This window comes from Triturus cristatus, chromosome 10, assembly GCF_964204655.1.
Source record: "Triturus cristatus chromosome 10, aTriCri1.1, whole genome shotgun sequence".
Taxonomy (NCBI): Eukaryota; Metazoa; Chordata; class Amphibia; order Caudata; family Salamandridae; genus Triturus; species Triturus cristatus.
In genome coordinates this window covers 206280795-206303756 of record NC_140593.1, presented here as the reverse complement: position 1 = coordinate 206303756, position 22962 = coordinate 206280795, and the positions used below count along the sequence as shown (strand labels likewise).

The 22962-nt window shown below is 44.2% G+C and overlaps 1 protein-coding gene across 1 annotated transcript in view; it reads right to left on the bottom strand.

Moving 5' to 3' along the window:
- The window catches only part of ETV1 (ETS variant transcription factor 1), a 134683-nt gene that overhangs the window by 42969 nt on the left and 68752 nt on the right, over positions 1–22962 (bottom strand). Inside the window, exon 8 of the mRNA XM_085630815.1 lies at positions 11514–11761. Coding sequence (XP_085486941.1) covers positions 11514–11761 — 248 coding nt within the window. The remainder of the gene's footprint in view (positions 1–11513; positions 11762–22962) is intronic.

Genomic DNA, 22962 nt, shown 5'->3' with positions numbered 1-22962 from the left:
GTAAACGGTAGCGCTCACATGCCTAGCTAAGTTTCAAAGTGAACAGGGCTGTGGGTGAGAGGAACTGAGACCAGACTGCCAAAACCCATACTAGAAGCAGGAGATGGTGGGATTGATAACATCTGCAGTTCTCAGGTTTTTTAGCTAGATTTTAGGAAGACGAAGCTGTTAAACGGTCGGAACCCAACTGCACAAGGTGGCAAGTGGCACACACACTACAAGTACCTAGATTCTCAGCCGAGCTTCTATGAGGTGCAGTACTCTTTTGAAGGAGGATGGGACTTAAAACAAGCAAAGCCGGGCACACAGCTGCGAGGGGTGAAGGTCACTCTTCCTGCATGCTCGATACCTTCGATATAGCCGCAGCAGGGTCTCTGTAAGTGCCGGCCTCCGCAACAAAACGAAGCACTAGAGTGGGTGCCTGCTTCGGAGCAGGGGGGAAATGGTGAGTACCATGCCAGAACTGGGATCACAAGGTCTCCACTGAGACCCGCAGTGAGCAGAGCCAACAGCACATGGGCAACACCATAGCTTCAAAGCAAGGGTGTAGATCTTGTAGTGACAGAAGGATGCTAACACACTTGAAAGAAGTTCCAGCAAAGCAGAATTAAACAGTACTTGAGCCACGGGAAACTGCTAAAGAAAAACACAGAGGAACAACAGGAAGTAGTATGCCACAGTCAATAGAAACAGAGGAAACGTAAGTGGTTAGCACACAAAGCAATAAAAAGCAAGGGCGAGATGTAAGCCCATCTTAAGATTTATATTAAATACAACAGATTTCACAAGCACAGCGCAACCGCTGTGCAGGCAAAACCTAATTTAAGTGGTTCCCTAAAAGCGAGGAATGGAAGGATACAAGTCAGCCAATTGCAAGGATGATAGACAGGCTATGGTCTGGATCACGGACAAACACAAGAAGAGGAAGGCTAGCTATCGAATAAGAAGCAAGCAAATGAGAGTGACAATAAAGCCAGCTATTGCTAAGTAATGGGCGGGCTGTAAGGCCACTGTGAGTTTACAATTGGTCTTTCACAACCAGATTGCGTGCTCTGTCTGATAGGTGAGACCTAAAAAGGGTATGTAACATATACCGTAGGACTATCCTCAATCAGTTTAGGGTGTTAGGATTGCTATATCCCCTAATCCTGCACTTGATTCGCATCATAGGATATAGTTTTGTAAATAGAACCCCACAGACGACTCTTTTTGCCACACGGGCAATGGGATGGGAAGGTTTACTGCTCTACAAAGGTCCTTTTTTTACTAAAATACACTATTCAAAGAGTTAACAGCTGTCGTGTAAGGACTCAGATCTCCTGCTTTGACAGGTATATTTAACACCTGCCATTAAAGGTTGCCATGCTTACATATGTTAGAAATATTTTACTGAGACCAGTGGCATTTCCCATCAAACAGTTAGTCAATTTGACCATCAGGCATCAACAATCGAAATGTAAGTTCAAACACGGAGTATATTTTTCAATCTGACTAACGCACACAAAGAAAACTACCATCCTATGCATCCACAATGTCTGGACAAAAACAAAACACCATCAGTACCCAATGCCAAGCTAAACATGTCTTCTTTAGGCCTTTAGAAACACAACTTGAAAACTAACATCCAACCATGCATGGTTGGTTTGGAATCCCTCAGGTCCAGGGGCTATGGTGATATACCTTACGGATCCCCCATGCACATCCTGTCCCGAAGAATCGTGGACATGATCCATTTACTGCCACGCACCCCTCGATTCCCAAGTTTACTGGTAGTGTGCGTTTAATAAGGAGCCTTGTGCAGACTGGTCACACTGGGCTACAGCATGCTGATTTCCATCACCACCACACAACAGACTGTGCACATGTTCATTGAGGTGAGCATACAGCTGACTCAGCAGGAGAAGTAGGACTTAGCTAGGGACCCCCTTCTAATCTAAGTCTTGTGCTAAGACACCATGAAGAGGCCATGAAACTAACCAAGGTCCCAGGAACATTTATACGGCAAAAGAAGGGTTGCTTCTTTTTTATGTTCCACATAATAATAACATTTGTGTGGGTGCGAGCACAGGGGTGTGTGAATGCATATTTTGGAAGTCAGGCATTAGCAACTGTTCAGTTAAGGTTCCATGGAAGATAATACATCCTAGTTTACATGTGTTCCTCGTCAGAAGCTTTTAAATGGGATGGGGCAGACACTTTTCTTTCTAAACATGCTGTACAAAACTAGCTAGAGAGAAATGTAAGTTACTGACCACAGAATGGGAAAACACAAACCTAGGAATACCTGGTCCATTCCCGGTGTCGCTGCCAGTTCTAGGCCAAATAAAATAAGAGCTGTGGGTTGGGGGATGTCAGGATGCTGAGGGGAGTGTGTAACCTATCAGGGCATTGCTGGGGGCGGGGGTAGGTTATCCCTTTCCCACCCACAGTGCACAGGGATCGCGGGCTGGCCTGTAACTTCACTGGGTGTGGATTCGCACCCTGTAAACCGGCATGTACAGTACTAGGATGAACATGTCCAGAAACATTGAGCCCCTAATAACTGCCCTCTGCCGATACTGCTCCAGGAAACTCGTCATGAGCCCCTAATGTTATTCTGGGAGTTGTCATCCTTGTTCAGCGCATTCAAGCGAACAAATGCACCGGAATTCAACGAAATGCCCGAAATCAATGAAAAGCCCAGGACTGGAGCACTGAGTTCTTGGTGGCCACAAGACACCTATCCGTAGATAGAGAGCTCGTTCAAGGGCCCTCTCCGAACTGACGCAATGGCAACGAAAGGAAATTCACGGGCTTGGGTTATGGTGGTTAGGAGGACCTCTCTCACAGACGGATGAGATGTCCACATGTGAGGGTTGCTTAGATGAGGCGGTTATGCGACTGCTTCAGATATCTGCAAAGTTGAGGTCATTTGTGCTAATCCAGGCGTGGCCCTCTCAGACTTTAACCATTTTAATATTAATGTGCACCGCTGCATAGGTAAATAACTTATCAAGGGACAAGTCAATTTGCTACATTGTATTCTACCGCATAGGTAATATGCAATGCTAATATTCTGTTTGTACAAGACTTTATGTAATCGGTATGGTGTGCTAAATTACACACAGACGTGCCAAAAGCCCGATGTCTGCACAATACTTCCTATGTTTAATTTTTACCAAGGTACAGTGAAACACAGCCTTAGTATGAGGACGTGAGGGGGGAAACTTTTAATCCGAGAATTATTATAATTAAACCGAAAATTATTTAGAATAGTTTTCATAAAGATAATAAACTTGCAAACGAGGAATCACATAGTAGGTAGCACATACTGATGACTTAGAAAGAGATACAGTTATTACACACACGCACACATGGGTGTTTTTCTGTGGGTAACTGCAAGCAAAAGGCTAATTTCGGCTTTAAGATGACTGTGCCTTTCTAGAAAAGAAAAGAAATATATAGGTGAATCACTTTAACTTTAAAGATCATATTTGTCTACCTGATCTGGTTCATAGAAAGCAGACTGCAGATTTCCTTTTCTGAGCTCTGCTGACAGACATGTATGTAAAACAAAACTGCGTTTCCTTTCCCCTTCCGGTTGCCTCCCCTTCTCCTTCTCCTCCCTGGCCTGTAAATCTCGGCTTGCACAAACAGAGAATGTGGCTTAAGTGACAGATCTGCGAGGAATTCGGACCAACCAGATCCTGTTTATCTTTCTGCTTTCGGCACGAGGAGTTCCTATTGGCTGCACACTAGGAACACGCCGAGGCCATAGCACGGTGTTGCGTTACTCAAGGCCCGGGGCCAATGAACATTAATCATTTTTGCACGCTATCTGGGAACGGCAACAGCTGAGGGAACATTACACCCTCCAGCTTTGTGCAAGTCGGCCTTTCAGTTTTTTTTACTCTCTTCCTCCATTTTATGAATGAAACTTCAGGCTAACAAAGCCCATTCATGTGAGAACTGCGCGCTCAGCGCTCAAGCCCTGGGGATGAATCAGTCTTGGCTGGAGCTGATGTGATTGGTTTAAAGCAGGCTTGAGTCCTCCATTAATGATTTAAAAAGCAGCCCGTGTCCATTTGACCTGCCTTAATGCACAAAGAGCAAATCCAGATTGTGCTCTCAATCCACAAATCAAATCACTAGCTGCTGCCACTTACTGTAACCGAAGATGTAAATGATATTTATACATTTCTATGGAAAGCTGCCTGCAGCGTCACGGTCTGCGGATAGTGCTGCCTGTTGTTGAGCACATGAAGTCATTTGCTGCGCTTTCTTAAAACAATGGACAATCTATGAATATATAACGCACACGTCTGCAATATAAAACAAAATAAACCAGTTATTCTTGCTGTTTGCTCGGACCCAGCTCTTCAATTTACAAAATCGTGTAGGTATAGCACCTTTGTTTGGGAAGCAGTGTGAACAAGCGGGCTCTTTACTAATCCCTCCATTCACTATGAACATTTTTTTCCTGAACATTTACTTTGCTTTCTGAACTTAAACATAACCGAAAGAGGTTTAACAATGGAGCACAGATTTATCCAGAGAGGTCTGCTGGAAATATTGGCGTATAAAGGAAGACGAGTGTAACCCCATTCAATGGTACTCATAATATACACTTTGGTATACTGACCGGTGAAGAGGCCCAGCATGGATTAAAACATGTGACCATGACGTCACAGATCCTCACTGTACAGGAACCAGACTGACCCACCCCAGGCGCGTCGAATGATCAATTCTATTATTCCTTCCACTGATTCAAAGAATTACTGTCTGCCCTCGCTGTGCCCTGATGTGGTGCATGCCAGGTATCCTGGATACCCAAGAGCATGAGCTGCAGAAGCAAGCTGGTGTTTACTGAGTGGACGGACAGTCACTCAGCGCTCCGTCTGAAAGGGTCCCTCACACACAGGCTGGACTTAGGGTTACACCATTCAGGACTGAAGGGACAAGCACTCCCTTTCCAAAATGCTGGTTCACTGCTCCACCAAAAGCAATCACTATGCCATACTTTGACCAAGATGTGCTGCAAGACTGTGCAGTACAATCAGCACTTGCGTTGCCTTGACACGGGCAGATGGAGGCAGCCGGTCACCGTGCTCCATCAGCCATGGCTCATTACACTTCTCATAAAGGGTCACTAAAAAGAACCTACTACAAATTAAGAACATGCAAAGATCCAATGAGACTAAACGGATGAAAGTCTACTAGAGTGGAGCTAGGAAAGTGAACAAATTGCAATTACATTTAGGAAAAAGGAAAAGGGTATTTAGAAGAATACTAAGATAAAGCAGCAGCATAAACACAAGAAGGTAATGAGTAGAGTAGTACAGAGTGGCCAATCTTCAAAGGTGAGACAAAACCGAAACTGCAACTGATGACAGTCCTTCAAAATGAGAACATGGATTCTGAATCAGTGGTAGATCACTCACACTGTGAGGAACTCCTAGACAAGCAATGTCTAATACAAGAGACGAACAAAGATCTCAATACAGACATTTAAAATCCAGGCTCTTGGGCTCAGTTGTAATGATCAAGGTTATAGAAAGAGTGAAGTAACATAGGCCCTACACAGGAACCTAATACAGTGGAATGGTAAACACCAAGACAATTAATGGGAAGTTTAACAACAGTAAAGCATGAGGCGACAAGAATGCAAAGTTGCATGACTCAGCATCAGTCACATGGTAGGCGAACCTTGCTACAAGTCATTGGCTCACAAACAGTCCAGCTCAGAAGTAGCCGACAACTGTTAAAAAAAAAAAAGTCCAACTGAGAAGTTGCCAACAGCCCGTAGCAACAGGCTCCGATTGCCAGCTAAGAGAAATTAGAAGTAAATCCGGTTGAATGTACAGAGCATCAAATATGGCACGAAATCACAAATGTGTTTATAGGAAAGCATTTGAAATCTAAAGTCATCCTCTTTCCTTCTAGAAATGGCTGCCTCTGGTCAGTGTTGAGGCGCATTTGAAGGACATTGTGGGACGATCTGCACTAGTTCTGCTGTCCTCAACCTTCACACATTAAGAGCGTTAATGGGAAACTCCAGGTAATATAAAAATAAAACCCTAAGAAAACCTGTTCACTGAATAGAAAAGCAGCTTTCAGTACAACAATGGGCTTATCTAATGAGGAAGCGACAGCTAATTTATGGGCCACCAACACCCATTGTGTGTGAGGACTTCGAAGAGGACAGAATTAGCTCTCCTTTGCCAGCCATATGTATTGAGCCAGTTGTCATTCCAGACACCTTTTGCTACCATTACTTTGAGAGGATGGATCAGTCTTTGGAATAGTATACTGTGTTAGTAAAAGTAAAATTATCTTCAGTAAAAAAAATGTGTGCATCTTTGGAAGGTAAAGCCGTGACACTGTAGCGTTCTAGACGATCCCACTGTAATAGGGATTTAGAATTGTTGGCAAAAAAACATGTTTGCAGTTGACCATGGACTTGAGGCACATTTGGCTCAGACTGTTCATGAAAGAAGGCTTTTTTAAAAAAAAAAAAAAAAAAGAAAAAGGAGGACAAGCACAAACAAGTTTACTAATATGTTATGTTGGGTCATAGTGAGTATAGCAAAAACCCAAACAGCTTGGTTTTAGTACCAAAAATGGAAGATACTGTAACACTGAACCAGAGAATGTATTGAAGAAAAACACTGAAAGTTATCCAGAAAAATGTTAACACCTAAGAAACGTTCCACTATGTGGGATAAAAGATAAGAGGCAAACTAGACGAGCTAGCCTCTAGAAGAATTCATGTGGTGCCAAGCTTCTCAAACATGCCCATGGGAAGAAAACCTTGTGATGGAAAACTAACAACTTATATGGAGCTGATGAAGAGGTGAATGGCAATGGGATCAAGAGATGACCATGCCATCATGCAAATATGACCAAGGACAGCCAACCGAATGGGTACCCAAATTATACAGCACGTTCTCATGTTCAACAGAGGATGTGGACTAAAACTAGTAATGTACAAGGTCTTTTAGCATGAATTAAGAGATAGGTGTGAGAACCGACCTACATTCAGATCATTACATTGCCTGCGTGTAATGCTCCACTTTGCACCTGAAGGTCAGTAGATAATGATCTCGTGCAGGGGATGTGATGAGGAACATTTAGAGAGAAAAAAGGGCTTCAAATCCCACATGAACAGTCACCAAAAATCTGACGAGGATGATTAGCACAAAGAGGTGGTGTTCCCAAAAAACTGGGAAGCACCACAATCTTCTTCATCCACTGCAATTTGGAGCCCTACCTATCCATGTTCATCCTTGATTCAAGCAGTCACTTCTTGAGGGCAAGGAAGTATTTTCCAATTGCCCCTCTGCATATTGGTAACCCCAGACGTCTCTGTAGGGCGCTTAAGGTTGATCTGTCTTGTAAACGGATCATTCTAGAAACACTTTTTTGCAGAGTCCTAGCACCAAGGTGCCTTCAGACGGGCACAGCTCCAACAAATCCTTCACTAACTCTCTCTAAAACTCTGAAAACATTTGGACTGGTAATACATGAATTGTCGTACTTTAAGGTTCTTGAGGGCTCCGCTGAATGCCTGTGAAACGAAAGAGTGTGTCCACCATTTCAAACCAGACTTTGTCATCTCGTGTTTTTTATGACACATCGACTCAGATTTACTTCCCATCTCATTGCCTTTTGCCACCTGTCAGCTTCATTCACCTCCTATGAATGGAAAGCGAATATTATCCCACGTGCCGCTCTTTAAACATCCCGGTGAGAACATCTCAAAGTGCCAATACCGTTTTCCAGCAGGTTTACATATCCTTCCTACGGGTGCCGCGAAACACAGAAATAAACCTTTTTTTTCTCATACACCATCAGCAATAGGAGGAAGAAGGGAATCAATTATTCTGTGATAAAGCATAAGGTTTCATAAGGGCTATTTAATGGACTCTCAGCAAGAGACGAAAAATGATTGCATTTGGAGACCAGATGGCAATAGGATAGAGCAGCTACAGACCACGGTTGTTGACTATAATTTATTTCAAGTATCTAAGAGACAACTATATGCTGTGATACCGTGGCTAAGAGCAATCATTTGCTATGCCCCCAATTTAATAAGATCTATTATTTTTGCACGGCTCCTAAGATTTCTTTTTCAAGAAATTTGGATCATTGCTTCCAAAAGAAACAGCTTTCAGTCAACATTTTCGCACGCGTGAGAAATCTCTGCGCCCTGGGTGTAGCCACAAAGTTGCAATTTGCTATAAATTGGGACAAAGATTAGTGCCCTGCTCTGCAATAGAAATTAAGCATTTTGAGCATAAAGGAACTTAGACCAAGAAGGGCTAGTGTTACAATCTAGTACTTGCCAAAAGCAAAGCGTGTTCACAAAAGATCCATTTTGCCGCCTTTTAATTTAGTGGGATGAATGCGGATGGTTAGGAGAACCTGGCATGGCCTGAAACGCAAGCCGCCTGTTTAGGCAGCGCCGGCTGCAGCCCACGAGTCTGTAGGGTCTGGGCAATGATTCCTCTTCTGACACTTCTCTGAAAACATCAACACCATTCAAAAAAGGCCACCCTAAGCAAAAGGTAGAAAATGTCAGCCGCTATAACCACAAGATTCAAGAATTTCGTAATCTGAAATTTGCATTTCATCCCAGTGCTTAGCTCCATTTTCAACAGATTACCTGTAAAAGTGAAATACATGTGTTTAAACCTAAGGAGATGAGCATTCCCAAATACCTCCTCACCAGACCTCCAACGAAGCCAGTGGGTAGCAGCATTCAAATAGCTATTTCCCACAATGCAATGAGGAGAGAACCACAGTCAGGTGGAAGAATCAGACCACAAGGTCAACAGATACAACCAGAATGATATATCATTTGCGTTTGTGAAAAAGGATATTACTATACATCAAGGCGTATATGTGATAAAACATTCCCTCTCTCCAAAGTCATGGATAACATTAGTGCACGATGTGATTGGTCCAGAATGGTTCTAAAAAGCATAGTTCACAAAATTCAGCCATACTCGTGGAAAGCTTTCATAATGGTAGGGAGCGAGGAAAGGCCTGTTTAAAAATCCTCGAAGCGGGACCACATGCACGGTGATCCGGAGACTTAATGGAAGTCAGCTGAGACCATTTTCCCTGCAGGCGATCTGTCGCATCCAAGAAATTGATCCCTATCCCTGGTCTGCTGCCATCCTTCATTGCTCCGCTTTCTAAATCAAGAAACCAATGCCGAAGAAATTGTAAATAGAGGATACTAGAGAGCAACAGGGTAGCACACACTGCAATGCCCCTTCTTTGAAATATGCGCTTGTAGAAACAGTCTGACCACTGTATATTGTGCTGATCCCACTGTATGCACAAGGGCAATCAAGCTGGACAATATGCAGGGCCAGTTAAGCACTGCAAGAGACTCATGAATGCTGCCACAAGCACTGAGATGAAACACAGACGCCAGATTACATAATATTTATATTGTCAACTCTACTGACCCCCAAACATGCACACACTCATTAGTGCTACAAGCACCAGTAGGTCTTGCCTTTACATACTATTGGGACTTTGCCAATGCTTTTGCTGATGCTGGGCAGAAAAAAAAGAATGTATCAAGAGTGTAATAATGTATATGCATGCATATGTGACATGAAGATTTGGAGGCCCAAGGGGATGAGGTGCCTGGGCCACCCCACTTGCAAGCACACACTGCATGAAGCAGTCGCCATTTAGTTTATTCTTCTATTAACCGTTCCAAGATGGCAGATGTGTCTTGGAGTGGTACATAAAAAAGGGAATTCAAAAATGCACAGATGCACCTTTTAAAAATGGAAAGGTCCATCAGCAACTGGTAGCTACAAGGCCCTACAAAAAATTGACCAACACACACTTTTTTAAAGACCCGGTAAGGGAGGAATCAGGGAGCATTGGAGGAGTGGGTTTGGTAAGACAACATAGGGGAGGAAGCTATGGGAAGCCACAGAGACTGTCGAAAGCAAGCGGGAGAATTTATAAAAAGCAAAAAAACATTTTTTAAAATAAACAGCCAGGAAAAACTGAAGGAAGCAATTAAGAAGCTGGCGATGGAAATCGCCAATAGAGCACACGTGGTAGAGAGCTAGTATTTGTGGGTGGCTGAAGCTCACGAGGGAGAAAGAAAGAAAATTCACGCACTCCCATGGAGTAGGGTGGAAAATGTTCCCTTAATGTGATTAGTGGAAGGATATGAGTCATCTAGTCAAAAGGATGCTAAAGATACTATGCTACAGAAGAGAAAGCAAAGCAAGGAAATGAGATGACAAAACAACCAATCAATTGTAAGAAATAGGATGGCCCAAAGGTAAGTGTAAATTTGGGTATAGCCACAACAGGTATTTTTGACATCAGACAACTAAAAGGTGTCTGTAGATGAGACCTAAGAGTGACAATTTCCACCAGTCAGTTGCTAGAAATGTCAGTGTAAAACTGTCAAGCACCAGTAGAAAACTCCAGAGGACCATTGTAAACAACTTAAAAGGACCCAAACAATTCACCACTACACACAAACAAAAGCACAATAGGTCACACCATTCAATGGTTTTAGAGCTTTTGTCTTTGCTGATGCTATTCCGCCTTAGCAAAAAGAAATGAAAAGAATGAAAAGCTTGTTTGCCAAAATGAAATAGCATTATCAAAAACAAAAAAAATACAGTGCATCACGATGCACAGTTGTGCGTGCATCTCCACATACACACATGTATGCACCACGATGTGGAAGCCATTTTTTTTCCGTACATTTAATTTGCAATTCCAAAATGAGGGATGCCTGTCTTGGAGCATTAAATAAAAAAACTAAAAAACTCCAAAAAGGACATGAAGTGAAAGTGGGGGTCTGGTACTACCATCCAATGGCTGGGTCCTCAAAATGAAAAAAAATAATAATAATAATACAAAAAGTGGTGGGAAGGGGTGAGGGGAGCAAAGGAGGAGTGGCTGTCAGGGAATGCATTAACAAGTCACCACCGCCGATGGGCTGGAACAATGGAGAAGCTGAGGGTGGAATTGAAAAATAAATGTATAAACAGCAGCAAAAGGCCTGGAGTGGTAGGGAAAGAAACGAACGAGGTGGGGCAGGGAGAGCTATACGTGAAAGACAGGGGAATGGGATGTGAAGGAGGATGTAGCACATGAGGGAGAGAGTAAGAAAACACATGCACTCCCATGGAGAAAAAGTAGCTCTTTGACTGTAAGCAGTGGAAGGATTAAAGTGATCCACTCAAAAGGATGGTTAAAAAAAAGCTTTGCTCCAAAGGTGTGGCAAACACAAGAAGAGGAAGGAAAGCTGTCCAATAAAACGCAAGTAAATTATGTTGACAATAAAACCAATACATGGTAAGCAATAAACTGATCCAGACCTGTAGGCATCTAAAAGGCATCTGTTAACAAGACTTAAAAATGGTAAAACAGCAAAGAACACAGAGCACCAGGTCCACTGCTTTTTAACAATTGACGGAACTGGGCGGGACAAATTCTGGTTTGTGATATTTGAAGGAGTAGAACAACATTGTTCTTACCTGAGTCATACGCAAAATCTCTAGGCTCCTGTTTAATCATTAAAGGAGGCGGGAAGCTTTGGCCATTGGCATTCCCAACCATGGCGTTGTGTTCGTAGACGGGGTCGTGGTACTCCTGTTTAAAACCATGCGGAGGAAAATGGATGTTTGGCTCAGACATCTGGCGGTGGTACATCGGGCGTCCTTCCCTCTGTATGGCAGGCAAGGGTGGGAAGGAGTTGCAAGGCTCAGAGAGCTGGCGGCGGAACCTGAGGTGTTAAAGGAAGGATTCTGATAGTTATAACAGAATTGGACTATACTTGACTTTCCAATGCTTTATGACTTAACTTACAAATAATGCACCAATATGAACATGGGGAACTCCTGAAGGATTTGTTTGACATAATTACGATTTGGAAATTAGCTGAATGGTCATCAACGATCCAATCACTTAACAAATTACATTACATCACAATTATTTTTTCTCCATAAAATAAATGAATCATTAATAAACAAGGGAGCTATATGTTAAATGAGAAAATTAAATAAAAGCTGCTACTTGCCACCTTGCACCCACAAGGCAAAGTTATGAACACTAACTGCTTCAGGATTTATACACTGCAGTTTTTTTTATTTTTCTAGGGGAAATGCTAAACAGTTCCAGGAGCAGTACATTTTACATTTCAGACAAAGAGACCAATAAAAATCAACGAGCATCGTGAGGTCATGAATGGAGCTCTAAAGAAGGCCTTCCGTCGCCAAATTATGGTGGATATTGTAAAAACCGGCACTCCTTAGACAGACAATATAATGTGCTTGAAGAGACTCCTAAAGGTTCAGAAAGATTTATCAAAGATTCATGAAATCATTCTGGCACGAGCGGGAACTTTGATTGTGTGAGACATTTACACAATTACAGTAGAAGTCAAAGCAATGAACCCACTGTGCACCTTCACTGTTCACCGTTTTGTTGCACCATGGTACTGTTGATACTTCTTGAATTGTAAACCTATTGTTTTCAATGGGCGATTCATATACGAAAATATGGAAGTTTTGCTGCGCTTTTCGACAGGTAAAGGGTTCAACAAGAAGCGAACAACAAAGCCATGAACTGCATAAACGGTAGTTCACGTTAAAGGAATGGGTCATAGAAGACACATTTGGGGGCCGATTACAATGCCGCGTGGTCGGAGCCGTTCGGGTCGCATCGTAATAGGCCTCTCGGTTTACTTTCCGACCACCTCATTACAATGCCGGTTGACGGAAACTAAACCGGTCGGTCATTCCCGCTGGCTTCCGCCAGGCTCGAGGTGCCTGTCAGCCAGTTGGAACAGGCCTGTAATCCCAAAGGGCGGGCCTTTCCGCCCTTGGGATTACGATGCATGGTTTCCGACATGGTTTCAATGCAGGCCATGTTGGAAAGCGGGTTTAGGGGCCCCCAGCAGGGCCCCCTTGGTTATGCGGCCTCCGGTTGGGGGCCGAGGGGGCACTTATGGTGCTCCCCTGTTGATGTTTGCACCTTGTGGCAGGCACCTTGAGGTGCCTGCCACGGGGTCCAGGGACGAACTGCACCCCGCATTTCTCTATGGGAGCATGTATTATGTTCAGGTTTACAGCAGTAATGCAGGCTCCCATAGTGAAATGTAGGAATGCGACCAAACTAACTAGGCGGTTGGGATCGCCGACCAGAGTTCAGTCGGATCCAGAACCAAGACAGTGTTGGGCGATCTTATGTCCGTCAGACATCGTAATTAGCCCCTTGGTATCTCAACAAACACTTCGAGCATCTTTAAGATGGTTTCTCAAAACTACTTGCCTAAACCTTCCCAGGACCACAGCTCGCTCACATGCGAGGAATTCATTAGAAGGATTATACTTTCTCATTGGATTTCAGGAACATAACCGACTGAGGAATCATCTTCTGACTGCTCTTCCGTCAGCTGCTATAGGCATGCATATAGTGAGCTTGTTCACGCTACCACCTGGAGGCAAATACTGTTCAAAACACTGACAGCAGAAGGATTTATAAAGGACTGACACTTAAAATACATTTATTCTTACATTGCGATAAAAATAATGAGAATATTGTTACTGTGAAAACTACCTAGGAACTTCTGAACATGTTAACCGGAACAGCTCTTTCGCACTCTATCTGGCCTTCAACTTCCCAAAAGAACAAAATGCTTGTATTTTTGCAGATGTTTCATTTCCTTAAACACACTTAGACAGTCTTATGAAAATAGTGTGGGTTTGTGTGTGGGCTGGGTCCACGTGTGAGGTTGAAGGGAAGTAAGTAGTTCTGTAAAGTAGTTATTAATCTGAATATGGCACCCCTGGGCTTTGCTGTGGAGGGGGAACACGATATATGTTTTTGAATAGGCCATTAGGCACTGAAAAACTAAACATGATACTTCCTCTGTAAATTATTTTACTGTAATATGCATGGAATTATATATAGGCAACTATGAATAAATTAGACGCTCAGGTCATCAATGGTTTCCAGGACCTTCATAAAACTTGAAACCCGGAAAGCTGTTGGCATGGTGCCATCACTGGTCTGTTGGCTGCATATTGCCAGGTGATCAATCACACAAAGGGCACCATGGGGGCGGGGAGGCATATGGAGCGAATGGAAAGACTTTGTGTCTGCAGCAGTTGTTGGCAAACTAAAGCAAATTTTAGAGCGAGGGCTTCCCTAATGCCGCATAGAATATGCAAACACCAACATCAATGACTGAGAAGGCTGTGGCTGGTGGCATGGACACGCGCACTAGCTGCATTGCACAAAATGTGGAAAAGCAAAGAGATTGTGAGAACCAAGAGGTTGAAGGCTTGCAAACATAAAAGAGGAACTTTGTCTTAACCATAAAGGAATATCCAGCTAACATCACTTACTTCTGTAACCTTGTAGTCAAGATTTTAAGGCCATGCGTGGGAGCTAATATCTTGCAGTATGCCAGCGAAGGTCACAGGGAAGCCACCAAGGGGCACGGCGATAATGTAACTATGAATTCATATGAACACCGACTGCTGGAAGCTGCCAGTAGGCACTGAAACCCTTCCACTACGACTGCCCGCTAGTACTTAGTGCAAGCTCTCTGATGTACAGTATTTCCTCCATCTTGGATTTTCATAAAAATGAAAGCAACTGAATGACTCATGAACAATGATGATGCAAATGACCTGTATAACAGCATTGCTCTCTCAGCCATGAGACAACTCCAGAGAATTGGGAACTCAGCAACCAGACTGTGTTACATATAAAGATATGCACACACATCCCCGCCAACATAAAGGCTCTAAACTAGTTACGGGCCACAAGAATATCCTCATTCAAATTATTATGGATCATTCAGAAGGCAATCCTCTATACAGGCTGTGAATTTCTCAGAATGAAAATCAGCAAATATGTAAACCTACAAATTTACGTTCCAGACTATCACCATTCTTAATCATTCCACAGTACAATAAAAAAAACAGTGGGCGGCACTACTTTCTCTGTACATGCTGCCAAATTATACAATTCCCTCCCAACAAAAATAAAGAGTCACTCATACATTTATTAGAATTGTTATAAGGGTGCTATTCCCAAAATGAGCATCATAGACTGTCTGATGTACCTTCCTCTACAAAACCGGAAACCCAAAAAGAATAAAGCCTGCTCCACAGTAAGGAGCTCTTGCCAACTTGTCAAGATCTTACTCAGGAATTCAAACAAGCTTAGCTGCTGCCAGATCTTCCTCTCACCCTGTCGTGTATGATTAAAAAATGGCTAGAGCGGTTGACCTTGAAACCTGGGAAACGGGTTCGAATCTCGGCTGGGGTGCTCACCATCCTGTGATTCTGGGCAAATCACTTAATCTCCCCGTACCTAACAAAAATGAATGTGTCCATCTGTAACGTAACTGGTGCTCATGTAAAGCGCTCTGATACCTTCTGGTTGAGTTTGTGCTACATAAAACACATTTAAAAAAATCAAATTACTAATACTCTGCTTTTTTTCTACTTTCACATGCACAAGACTGCATGAAATCCATCCAGCTTCCTCCCACCACACTGCACAATCTCTGCACAAAACACAAAATACTTTCACATATTGCCATCGAGTAGCCATCCTCTGCATGCCCAGGGCCCCATATTCAATTCCTATTCTAAACTGCACGCCCTTATTTGGATCCTAAACAAAACTCCACGTCTTCTGGCTCACTGCTCTTTGTTACTCTTCTGTGAATCTCCGCCATCTTCACACATAACCAATAACCCCTTCCTTCTCAAACTGGTAATCACTTGCCTGAAATGTATCTTCTAAGCTTCCTCTTCCCTATCTATCCAACCCCCTAATCCCTCATACAATCTAACATACTCCGAGCTCCCACCAGCAGTGCCTTCTAACCTCCAAGTGGAAGTTTCCTTGACACTATCTATACACCCTGACACGCCCTAACACGAATTAACATCACCCATCCCTGCCAGCTAAGATAGCTCACTCCCTCTTATTCCACCACAAACAAACTGGAGCAATGCAGCAAGTGTTTATGAGAACAAGTCTAAGGTGACCAACCAAAAAAGCACTAAATGAACACCTGTCTGTGGGTTACAAAGAAGCATTCCACCTGTGCCATAAAGCTCTTCAACGTCTTATCGTGGGAAATAAGCGCTATATAAATGCAATTACAATATAAAGCATACTTGCTTTTGCAAGTGATGCAGGTGAGCGTAGATCAACATAAGCAATGGTCGGCTCGCTCGCCTGCGGTCAGTGGTGGTCGCCAGCAATAAGCAATTTATATATCTCCTTGCTGGGACGGCTAGCGGAGATGCCAGAAACACAGGTGCGGAAGAGGTTAGTTATACTTGTACTTAGGAGCTGCCTCCTAATACATTGTTTTTTGTATCCTGCTAAACCGAATGGAACTCATATTATCACAGCTACCAAGTAGAACACAAAGACAACAGAAAAGCAACGGGGAGGAAAAGGGCTAATGGTGAGCTTTTACGTAAAAGGTGACTATGTGTTTAAACAAATGTCACCATGAAACTATTCAGATGTATAGAGGCTGAGACAATTTCAACAAAATACCAGTCCAAGTGTAAATATGTTCACCTGGGTCAACATGTGTCGACAGCTTATGCCCGATCTGTAAGATATGAGGACCTGAAAGCCAATCAATCAAAGCATTTATAGAGCGCGCTACTCACCCGTGCGGGTCTCAAGGCGCTGGGGGGAGTGGGGAGGGGGGCGGCTATTGCGCGAAGATCCAGGTCTTGAGGTGTTTCCTGAAGGTGAGATGGTCCTGGGTCATTCGTAGGTGTGCGGGGAGGGAGTTCCATGTCTTGGCTGCCAGGTAGGAGAACGATCTTCCTCCGGCGGTGGTTCTGCGAATCCGTGGGACGATGGCGAGGGCAAGGCTGGCAGAGCGGAGCTGGCGGGTGGGAGTGTGGAGCGAGAGGCGGTTGTTGAGGTATTCGGGGCCCATGTCGTGGAGCGCTTTGTGTGCGTGGGTGAGGAGCCTGAACGTGATTCTCTTGCTGACGGGGAGCCAGTGCAGGTTTCTCAGGTGGGCGGATATGTGGCTGTGGCGAGGGATGTCGAGTATGAGTCGTGCGGAGGCGTTCTGTATGCGTTGTAGTCGTTTTTGAAGTTTGGCAGTGGTTCCCGTGTAGAGGGCGTTTCCGTAGTCCAGTCGGCTGGTGACAAGGGCCTGGGTGACAGTCACCCAATGGCATGGAGCTATCAATGTTTCACAAGCATCAAACTCCATAGTTAAGAGCTTGCAAGTAAGCAGACAAAGAGTTGGAATTTATGATAAAACTCCCAGAAACCCACATGAACAGCTTGACTTTTAACTTCTTTAAACAAGACACCAAGGTTAGGAATCTCTAGATTTAGTGACTATCCAAGTTATGCTGCTGCGACATATAGAGCACCACATGGCAGCCCCAGAACTGCTTTGTGGTTTTCAGAACTGCTTCGGCGTGTTTCGGAGTTCTTAGGACTGCTTCAGGATCTTTAGAAATGCCTCAGGGGTTTTCTCCAGTTGAGAGAGGCCCTGATTTAGTTGATCTGTAACCTCCATTCATGAACTTTCAAAAATTGAAATCTGCCTTCTCTTCCAATGCTAATCGCAATGCTCTATATATTCATTTACTTGACTTTCATTAATTCTTTATATGGCCAAACAGGCCATAAAATACAACACTGTACAACATACTAAGCCATCATGAAAAGAGTTCCACAATCCAATCGTCAAATTAACAGAATTCATTTGAACGGCAACATATCTCATCGATGAGTATCAGCAACCAAAGATAAATGCATAAGGTACTCCTGCAGATCATTAAAAGTGCAAATTGTCAGTGATAAAAAGGACTAAAAAACAACAATAAATTGATAAAAGAGAATCACACAGAACAAGTGTGCCAATCATGTATAAGAAATGTATCACAACTTAAGGAATATATTAGCCCTCCATCGTTCGCCTGGCTCTAACAGCAGCTTTTAAGAATTGATTTACTTTAGCATAGCGCCAAACTGTTCTCTTTTAGCCACTAAAGAACACGGAAAAATGCTTTACTGCTAAATACAACTGGAAGTGCTTGTGCTCACATAGCAACCCCTGTCATCACATCCCCGCTCATCGCGCTCAGTCACGGCAATTACCCGTCAAAGCAATTCTGTACCGGTATCAAGCAAAATTTGTTTTGCTTAAATTGAAAATCTAATTTGGCCCATTATTTAAAAATAAAGCGAGGCAAAAAGACATTCTGCCTGTCCCTAGATACGTTCTAATGGAGAGCTAAACACAAACCATAAATCTGAGAGATGCAGAAAAATAAGAAAAGACATCTGAATACAGTTTTTTGAATCTTAAAAAACAGCTATTTAAACAGACCTGTCAAGAAGTAAAAAGAGAATGTAAACAGGGATTAAAGTAGGAAATGCAGCTTTGCTCACAAAGCCTTAAAGGAAGTGTGTGATCCAATGTTTGCTTTTACTGCAGGCTTTGCTTGAAATCAACCCTGTTGTAGTGTTTGATTCACCTGGTCTCTGCAGCACAACTTGAAGAACAACCTTCTGTGGCAATATTCAAGTTACCTTTTCCTGCAGGGGCTGGAACTCGCCCCAGAAAGAGCATGTCACAACACGACACCCCATCCTGCAAGCCAGAATAAAAGTGGCATCAAATTCGGCTCTATGAGCTTGACAACATGTCTGGTTTTCTGGGGATTTGATTTCAAGGGCTATTTAGTCCAAAGCTAACAAGAACAGTCAGGAAGCAGTAATCCATTACCGGAACCAAATTCATCCCTCCTGCCCTAGAAACCACTCTGCACAATATATAGTACTGTGGAAGTAGCTTAGGCGTATGGTGCGTGGAAAAACCTACAGACATGGAGTAGCATGTCAGAGGCGGTATCCTTCTGTTTCAATGTAGGACATGCACCAGGGGCCGTATTACAGAGAGTGATCAGGAGGCGCAATGGGGTTTGCGCCCACGTTGCTCACCCCAGGGCACTTTGGTATTACAGATGCTTGTCCGGCCCGTCTGTAATACCACTAGCCCTGGCGCACATAAAGTGCCAGCACTATCTGCAGGGGGCATTCCCTCATTTGCATGGGGGCGTGCACCATGCAAATGAGAGAATCCCTCTTTCCTCTTCGCCTGTGCCGTATTACAGACGCGGGTGCAGATGCAGAGAAGCTGTCAGGAGGCACACTGACAGTGCGCCCCCATAAAGGTGGTGCACTGTCAGTGCGCCGCAGCCCTCTGCAGGGTGTAAAGGGGCTTCAAAGCAACTGTCAATTTTTCACCTGAATGCGCTGCCATAGGGCAGCGCGAGTTCTCGGCTGAAGTGGGGGCAGCACATTCATGGTAATGGGGCGCATTTTCTTTGTTTGTGCTGGGAGACTGGCGCAAACAATGAAAATGAGCCTTTACTGTAATATGGTCCCTGTGGGTAAATGGTGCTGGTTCTACATGAGTGCTCTAACAGGGCCGAACTGGGGAACCTAAAACAGCACCACTGCACTGCCGCCTTCTTCTCACCATTTCCATCCATTCTATTCTCCTTCTTTCTTCCCTCTCTGATCTCTTTCTCACCATTTCCCTGTCCCTCTCTCTTGAAGCCCCCCCCCCAACCCACGTGCCTTCCGTAATTATTTCGGGGAGCTGGGAAAAGTGACCGGGGAGACAGCACCACCTCTGAGCTTTCAAAGCAGGCCTTAAATGGAACCGGCCCACCGGGGAAATGCCTGGTGGACCTTTTTGGCAATATTTGATTAGAAAGAGCTGAACCGGTGGTAACATCAGAAACTGAAATGGTGATAAGCAAGTTGAAGAAACATTGAGAAAAGAGGTGTGTAGTATGAGAGCCAATGATCAAAATTTAGAAACAGCGGTTTGCAGAGTTTTTTCAGGGCCAGCTCCTCCACTACTGTGGTTTGCCCGCTCCTAAATGTGCACAGTGGCTGTTTGATCAGCCCCCTCGGGCCGCCCAAACCAGTCGTGTGCACTTTACCCCTTCTCCATGCGGGCTGCATTACAGCCTGCATGAAGAACAAGCCCCGGCTCCCATTCCCTGGAGGTGCGTCCCACCCAGACGCTCAAAACTAGTTGCGATTGGTCAGGGAGCCTGGGTGCCTACCTATCACTTCGCTGTGATTGGTCAGGAGAGCCCTGCTGTTGTTCCTGGCTTCCTGTCCCACGCCACGAGGAGGGAGCAGGAGCAGGAGCAAGGAGCAGAGACGCGGCGGCGGGAAGGGCAGGAAGTTAAGGGGCATATCAACAACAACCGGCGATAATTATCACTCAGCGCTCTTAGCGTGAGGATAATTATCGCCGGCTAGCGTGAATTTTTATCGCTGAGATAGCGTGCTATTAGCAACGCTTATCTCAATAGCGATAAAAATCCTCACGCTATGTGGCTAACGTGAGATTATCGCTGGAAACCCAGCGATAATCTTACGTTACCTTGTTGATAGGGACAGGCAAACTTAGCCATGATATCCTCCTTCCATAGGATATCATGGCTAAGTCAGAAAAATACCAGACGTAAAAAAGCAGCGTTAACCGCGGTTAGCGCTGCTTTTTTTGTCTCTAACAGGGTTAGCGACATTCTTGATAATAGGAGAAATGTCGCTTAGCGACATTTCTCCTATTATTTTACTCTGGAACGCCCCCTTTGCATCTCATTAGAGATGCAAGGGGAAGCGTAGAGTAAAAGGGTGCTAACATGCAAATTTGCGTGTTAGCACCCTGTTGTTGATAGGGCGCTAGTTTTCTCTCTCCTTTTTTGGCTTTTAAAGCCAAAAAAGCAGAGATAAAGCCCTTGTTGATATGCCCCTAAGTTTGTAAATTCGTTTTTTTGCTCTAAAGCTACCTCGCGCCCGAGGCACTTTAAGCCCGCGAGTCATGCCAGCCGCTATTGGAGTTTCTATTATGCTAGATTACTTGACTCCCTCTAGTTTGGGGAGTTTCATCATTTTCTGACGTCAATGCAATGACATATCTTTTCCACAAGCACTGGCAATGTTTACTAATGAGTGTGGAAAAACATGGATGTGCAGTTTTCCGGCAAACGTCCTTTAAAAACATTTTCCTTGTGACTTCGAAACTGGATGGCTGTCTGCAGTTTTCTTCTTTCGAAACAACTAAAAAGGGTCCAGCAAGTACGGATTTTAGTATGAAAACCCCATGCGGAACAATGTGAGAACTACAGGAAGCTTTCACAGTACTGACCGGAGTGGTGAAATGTTTGTGAGTGAAACACTCGGCACACTCCCAGCTAGGGTTTGAGCCACGTCTTTCGCTGTTGTGTGTAGCACGATAAATGGTTCTGGGGAGAGTGGGCCCTGCTGCACTTTGACCCCAGTCAGCCTCCCTCTAACTGCAAGCCTTGGGGGCCGCTGATAAGAGAAACCTTGGAAGCAGCGCGTCCTTCAGCCGCCCTCGCGTTTAAAGACACGAGACCAGGCACCTTGGCCTACAGTAGCCTTTCAAACGCTGCCATCTCTCAGCGTGGCGCACGCTGCCGAAGCGGCGCAGCCAAGGAGGGAGTGGCGAGCGAGGCTGAGGCGCAGGGAGAAAGCCCAGGAGCTTTCATGCCGGCTGTTACCATGACAATCTTGTTTTTCACTTCCACCTGTGAGAATAATACAATTTATGGCGTCAGCACCAATAATGAGACAAACGCAACAGCACACAACGACAAAAAGCTAATCGCACGTGGCTGTGGAAACAACGACTGGGTTATGGGGCAATGGCGGGATATTATTGCCTTCTAATCCTTGTTAAACGGAAGAGAAAGGGCCGTGGCGGAGATGTTTAGTACCGATGTGAGCATAAACTATGAAGCCTTCTCTGCATGGGGTCCAATGTGTCGTCCAGGAACACGTGCTCGGAGCAGAGTCGCACGTGACTAGCAAAAGCGAAGGAAGTACCCAATGAAAAGCGGCCACCACCAGGGGCCTTGTCAAGTTCAAGGCTTCGATAACTTGCTTTTCACAGAGTGCTTTAAAACACCGCTTTTGCCATTTTTATCCATTGTAAATAACCTGCAAGTCACCTACACCGATGTCAGTAGCGAGCAGTTAACACACTGAGCCATCTTGGCAGCAAACAAATAAAAATAAAAACTCCACTGCATCCATAAATAAGATTGTGTGCTTCGAAATAGGGGGCAGAAGCCTGAGAGGGACTAGCATGAAGTCTGAATGCCAGCTCGACACGCCCGATTCGATGCACTGAGGACCACTCTTGGCTCAGTCAGTTCACGTATGGTCTGACGTCAGGGATACGTCACAGAGATCTGTTAGGGCACTGGCCCGCGAATCTGCATCATGGGGTTCGAGTTCACCTGTCCATCCTTGCAGGAGTTGAGACAACAAGCGCTGCTTTCAAACGGTCATTAACAGACAGGGTCATTGGAATTATGTGGCAGGGGTGGACCAAATTATACGGCAAGGTTTGCTAAATTATGCTGAAGGAAAAGACAAATTATGTGGCGTTATGCAGTACATTTTGTGATCGTATTTACTTCCTTATTTTGGCATTTTTACACAATATTCCAAATATTCCATGGTATTGGTATCAGTTTAACACAGAAATACAGCAATAAGCAATAAAAAGGGGACCAGTCAGTCTTTGCAAAGGGCCTTTCACTGCATAGCAACATATGCTGCTGCGATTTTAGTAACTTTTGATCCACCTGAGCTAGAAACTAATCTTTGTGTTAAAATTTGAAGATTATGCGGCAGGTGATGGATTATGTGGCAAATGCAGCAAGTCCATAATTCTTTGGAAAATGCTGTGGACGCAAAATCACATAATTCCAGGGGCGCATATAATGGATAGCCAGTGTATAACTAAAATGGCTCAGAAAAGCATTTTGTTTGCCTTGGAGGAAAGCACAACATGAGTACGCAAAGCACTCACAATGCTACTGTTACGACTGCGTAGCTGTAACCTAT